Here is a 6495-nt window from a genome sequence, read left to right on the forward strand (position 1 = left end):
GACTTGCCAAAACTAAAGTTTGTTAACAAGAAATGTGTGGAGTGGTTGAAAAAACGAGTTTTAATGACTCCAACCTAAGTGTATGTAAACTTCCGCCTTCAACTGTAAATATGAGAACAGTCATTTGCTTGTTCCTCTAGGACAGTGATTCCCAAAATCTTTCACTCGGGCGGACACGCCACGTCTATTTCTATGCTCACAAGCACTGTTCATGACACAAACTGTTCACACCCCTCTTATTGGTGGAGAGAATTTTGCAGGTTTAAAGATTATTTCCTGCAATTCTACACATTTTGTCATGGGGGGTGCAGAGAAAATGTTGTGTTCTTGCTATCCCTGCTGATAATAGGCAAAACACCTTAAGTCTGGATAGTGGTTACGTTTCGCGCGTTTATGATTATGAACATTTCAATCCCACCTGTGCTAAAGTGTCAATCAGTATCAACACAAACTTTTGACTAGGTTAGCCAAAATGTGTGCTACAAAAGTAAGAAGAAAAGTCAGACTTTACCTGTGAAGGAAACTTGATTAGTTCATGGATATTGGGTGGAATCGCTTTCCTGCAACGGATTACAACCGCCACTGAATCTTTTGGTTCCACTGATGTACAGCAATCTTTAAGTCATACCACAGATTCTCAATTGGATTGAGGTCTGCGCTTTCACTAGGCCATTCCAAGACATTTCCCCTTAAACTACTTGAGTGTTGCTTTAGCAGTATGCTTAGGGTCATTGTCCTGCTGGAAGGTGAACCTCCGTCCCAGTCTCAAATCTCTGGAAGACTGAAACAGGTTTCCCTCAAGACTTTCCCTGTATTTAGCGCCATCCATCATTCCTTCAATTCTGACCAGTTTCCCAGTCCCTGCCCTGATATGTACTTATCCACAACTTTGTCCCTGACCTGTTTGGAGAGCTCCTTGGTCTTCATGGTGCCGCTTGCTTGGTGGTGCCCCTTGCTTAGTGGAGTTGCAGACTCTGGGGCCTTTTAGAACAGGTGTATAAACACTGAGATCATGCGACAGATCATGTGACTCTTAGATTGCAAACAGATGGACTTTATTTAACTAATTATGTGACTTCTGAAGGTAATTGTTGCACCAGATCTTATTTAGGGGCTTCATAGCAAAGGGGGTGTACATATGTACCCACCACTTTTCCGTTATTTATTTTTTAGAATTTTTTGAAACAAGTTATTTTTTAAATTTCACTTCACCAATTTGAACTATTTTGTGTATGTCCATTACATGAAATCCAAATAAAAATCCATTTAAATTACAGGTTGTAATGCAACAAAATAGGAAAAACACCAAGGAGGATGAATACTTTTGCAAGGCACTGTACTGTAAGTATAACACCCTGTAGTATAACACCCTGTAAGTATAACACCCTGTAAGGATAACACCCTGTAAGTAGAACACCCTGTAAGTATAACACCCTGTAGTATAACACCCTGTAAGTATAACACCCTGTAAGTATAATATAACATATGTATAACACCCTGTAAGTATAACACCCTGTAAGTATAACATACTGTAAGTATAACACCCTGAAAATATAACACCCTGTAATATAACACCTTTTAATTATAACATACTGTAAGTACAACACCCTGTAAGTATAGCACCCTGTAAGTATAACATAATGTAAGTATAACACCCTGTAAGTATAACACCTTGTAAGTATAACATACTGTAAGTATAACACCCTGTAAGTATAACACCCTGTAGTATAACACCCTGTAAGTATAACACCCTATAAGTATAATATAACATATGTATAACACCCTGTAAGTATAACACTATGTAAGTATAACACCCTGTAAGTATAACATAATGTAAGTATAACACCCTGTAAGTATAGCACCCAGTAAGTATAACATAATGTAAGTATAACACCCTGTAAGTATAACACCTTGTAAGTATAACATACTGTAAGTATAACACCCTGTAAGTATAACACCTTGTAAGTATAACACCCTGTAAGTATAGCACCATGTAAGTATAGCACCCTGTAATTATGGCACCCTGTAAGTATAACTCCCTGCAAGTATAACACCATGCAAGTATAACACCCTGTAAGTATAACACCCTGTAAGTATAACACCCTGTAAGTATAACACCCTGTAAGTATAACACCCTGTAAGTATAACATACTGTAAGAAGCATTGACCAAGACACTGACATTTTGATATCAGATCCACCAGTCTTTTAAGCAATCTGTGCTGAGTTGAGTTAATTCCTTTCCTTGAGTTTAATGCTTCAAAATGGGGGTGAATGATGGTTAGAATGAACCATAATGATCAGAGCACTGCCTGGGAGGAGGACCGTTGAACAGAAGCTTCACTTGATAAGACTGACCCTAACAGAGGAGAGCAGCAGGCTGGTCAAACTGAGGCACTAACACTGTCGTCTCTCTCTCTGTCTAGCTCTCTCTTTCTCGCTCTCTCTCTCTTCCCTCCCACCAGGCTGCCTTCCAGCACCACGGAGAGCAACAGCAACACAATTACTGTCTGACGGGAGACATTCAACTGCTGATGATGAGCCCTTCAATCCCAGCTAGCAAGTTTATGCTGGCTAGCTGGCAACAGCAGCAGCATGGCGCTAGTTAAAACTTGACATGCTAATTAGCTAACGTAACGACAAGCCAGTGCAAAATAAACGTGAATGACCAATACAACGGTGTTGTATGGAGGTGGTTGCCGACATGAGTTGCTTCCCACCAGGCAGCTCTAGGCTGTCACATGTCGCCGCCGGTAGCTAACGTGGCCAATTTGTTCCATCCCACTTTATTATATTTTGAGTAGGATTGCAGCCTACACGAGAAAAAACGTGTAATATTGGTAGTCATCAGGATGTCACCGTGATACAGTCTACTGCTTAATGGGGAGAGTTTGTGCCGCAAGTCAGCTACACAACAAGACGGGGCAGTGTTGCTCCCGCTTGCCGAAGTAAGGAGAGGGAAGTAGCTGGATTGTGTAGTCAAAATCAGGCCAGTAAGGGAGGGGAAGTAGCTGGATAGTGTAGTCAATATCAGGCCAGTAAGGAGAGGGGAGTAGCTAGACAGTGTAGTCAATATCAGGCCAGTAAGGGAGGGGAAGTAGCTGGATAGTGTAGCCAATATCAGGCCAGTAAGGATAGGGGAGTAGCTGGATAGTGTAGCCAATATCAGGCCAGTAAGGGAGGGGAAGTAGCTGGATAGTGTAGCCAATATCAGGCCAGTAAGGGAGGGGAAGTAGCTAGATAGTGTAGCCAATATCAGGCCAGTAAGGATAGGGGAGTAGCTGGATAGTGTAGTCAATACGGACAAAGGAATCGGCAACAAAGGAGTTTGCTTATACTACAGCCTTCGCTGTACATATATAACGCATTGTGACGGTGCTTCGACTGCCGCTTACCACATTACTGTAGGGGGAGAAAGGAGGAAGGGTACCACGTCACACAGACTAAACAGGTGCCAGGCGCTAACATTAGCAGCAAAGCCCAATACACAGCAGCATTCAATAATGCCATTTAGACAACAACTCCCTGTTTGAAACAAGGTTTCAAAGAATTGCACAGAAACAGTAAAGGGATTTAAAACTCCAGTGCTACCAAATCAATATCAATTGCTAATTGAATAGTGTTTATTACGTTTGAAATAAGCTATGAATTATGAATTGATATTATTTATACTGAATAATGAACCTTTTATGTTGACAACTCATTGGTGACGTCTGGCCATCACCTTCATACAGCAGTATTTTCCAACTCCAGTCCTCAAGTACACCCAACGGTACACATTTTTGTTATAGCCCTGGACAAAAACACCTGATTCAACTAATCAAGGGTTTGATGATGAAGTGGAATCAGGTGTGCTTGTCCGGGGCCACAACAAAAATATGTACTGTTGGGGATACTCGAGGACTGGAGTTGGAAAATACTGCTGTACACTATAATGTTTAGATGAGGCTCTGGTATACTGTACACTATACTGTTTAGATGAGGGACCATGTCATCTTTTTCTTAGCTCTGAGAACATACAGTAGTGTTCAGAACTATCTCATTCCACTTCAAAATGATCAATTCTATCCTCTGTTCAAAGCTAATTCTGACCTCTAGTGACAGTGCAGACATGCTAACACCGATTGTAGCCTACATACAGTATTTGCGCTTGAAAATACACTTGCCATTCGTGGCAAGTGTGATGAGCATGGTATGCTGCAAGTGCTTCTCTAGCAGCATAGGCGTCCAGTCGAATTAGGTACACACCACAGGTAGTAGGTATAGTGCACATGTATTGAGTTCTAGTGTGGTCCCTAAAATAACACTTAGCCTATAACAAAAAACTAAAATTGCCTATGTAAACCGATACAGTTCTGCATTTTCGTAAGGGATTCACAAATCCCGAGGTAGAAAAGTGCTGTTGAAAACTTAAATTCGGATGTGGGCCTACAGCTCCGTTAATACAGAACAATGTGTTTTAACAATGTGAGAAAGATGGATCTATGCGACACATGTCAGTCCATTCGAAATGGCATGTTGCACAACATGTCTCCCAAGAACATGAAGGGTAGGATATTAATTGATCTGAACAATCGATAAGTCGTCCACGAATGCACAAATAATCAGTTTAAATACACTGCAATTGTAGAGACAGACACGTTATGCAAAACCGCTCTGTAGCTTGTGTGACTGAGTAGTCATACAGTATTTTGGGGATGGAGGAGGTGGCATGTTTGAAATTCTACGCTCCAATTTCTGCTGATTTAGGATAGCGAGAAAAAAACGACCATACAAACTTAGAAAATAGAACCACCTCTTTTATGTTGTAGTTTTGTCAAGTTACTTACAGTGACTGGCCGCCAGCGCAGCACCGAGGACGTCGAGCACCGTGAGAATGAAGGCGATGGCCAGAGATGACATGTCCACCTTGTTCGCCACAGATATCCAGGCTTCTGTATATCCTCAGTCTTTGAGTGAAAATAACTCCGATGGTGCCTCCGTGCAGTATGGTATAATTCCAGCTGCTTCGACTTTACCTCTTCACTAGAACCATCAAGAGACAGGTCTGCCAGCGCGCGCACAACATCCTTTCCTAGTGCGCTTATACTCTGCTGCTTCCAAAGCCCAGTCACATCCGTGCGTCTCTCTCTCTCTCTCTCTCTCTCTCTCTCTCTCTCTCTCTCTCTCTCTCTCTCTCTCTTTCCCTCTCTCTCGCTCGCTCTCTAGCTCTCTCTCTTAAAAGCCTTTAATCAATTCGAGTTTATTTTTGCGCATTCTGCACGATTTAGCAATGGTATAGCAAGATTAACATATTTTGCATTAGTTATGACCGTTTTTGAAGGTTTCAAAATATTTCAGAGGGACTGGGGAGAGAGGGACTGGGGAGAGAGAGGGACTGGGGAGAGGGACTGGGGAGTGGAGAGGGGACAGGGAGTGGGGAGGAGAGAGGGACTGGGGAGTGGAGAGGGACTGGGGAGGGGAGAGGGGAGAGGGACTGGGGAGGGGAGAGGGACTGGGGAGGGGAGAGGGGACAGGGAGTTGGGAGGGGAGAGGGACTGGGGAGGGGAGAGGGACTGGGGAGGGGAGAGGGACTGGGGAGGGGACAGGGGACAGGGAGTTGGGAGGGGAGAGGGACTGGGGAGGGGAGAGGGGAGAGGGACTGGGGAGGGGAGAGGGACTGGGGAGGGGAGAGGGACTGGGGAGGGGAGAGGGACTGGGGAGGGGAGAGGGACTGGGGAGGGGAGAGGGGAGAGGGACTGGGGAGGGGAGAGGGACTGGGGAGGGGAGAGGGGACAGGGAGTTGGGAGGGGAGAGGGACTGGGGAGGGGAGAGGGACTGGGGAGGGGAGAGGGGAGAGGGACTGGGGAGGGGAGAGGGACTGGGGAGGGGAGAGGGGACAGGGAGTTGGGAGGGGAGAGGGACTGGGGAGGGGAGAGGGACTGGGGAGGGGAGAGGGACTGGGGAGGGGACAGGGACTGGGGAGGGGAGAGGGGACAGGGAGTTGGGAGGGGAGAGGGACTGGGGAGGGGAGAGGGACTGGGGAGTGGAGAGGGGACAGGGAGTTGGGAGGGGAGAGGGACTGGGGAGGGGAGAGGGACTGGGGAGGGGAGAGGGGAGAGGGACTGGGGAGGGGAGAGGGACTGGGGAGGGGAGAGGGGACAGGGAGTTGGGAGGGGAGAGGGACTGGGGAGGGGAGAGGGACTGGGGAGGGGAGAGGGACTGGGGAGGGGACAGGGGACAGGGAGTTGGGAGGGGAGAGGGACTGGGGAGGGGAGAGGGGAGAGGGACTGGGGAGGGGAGAGGGACTGGGGAGGGGAGAGGGACTGGGGAGGGGAGAGGGACTGGGGAGGGGAGAGGGACTGGGGAGGGGAGAGGGGAGAGGGGAGAGGGACTGGGGAGGGGAGAGGGACTGGGGAGGGGAGAGGGGACAGGGAGTTGGGAGGGGAGAGGGACTGGGGAGGGGAGAGGGACTGGGGAGGGGAGAGGGGAGAGGGACTGGGGAGGGGAGAGGGACT

The 6495-nt window shown here is 46.8% G+C and overlaps 1 protein-coding gene across 1 annotated transcript in view; it reads right to left on the reverse strand.

Annotated features, from left to right (window-relative positions):
* LOC311129526 (contactin-associated protein-like 5) overlaps nt 1-4900 on the reverse strand; it is a gene marked incomplete at its 5' end in the record, with an annotated part of 125677 nt that extends 120777 nt beyond the window's left edge. The window contains one exon of the mRNA XM_084161820.1: nt 4828-4900. Within this exon, the coding sequence (XP_084017946.1) occupies nt 4828-4900 (73 nt within the window). The remainder of the gene's footprint in view (nt 1-4827) is intronic.
* Between the last annotated feature and the right edge of the window lie 1595 nt (nt 4901-6495).

Source organism: Coregonus lavaretus (genome assembly GCF_964263955.1).
Source record: "Coregonus lavaretus genome assembly, chromosome: 5".
Lineage (NCBI taxonomy): Eukaryota > Metazoa > Chordata > Actinopteri > Salmoniformes > Salmonidae > Coregonus > Coregonus lavaretus.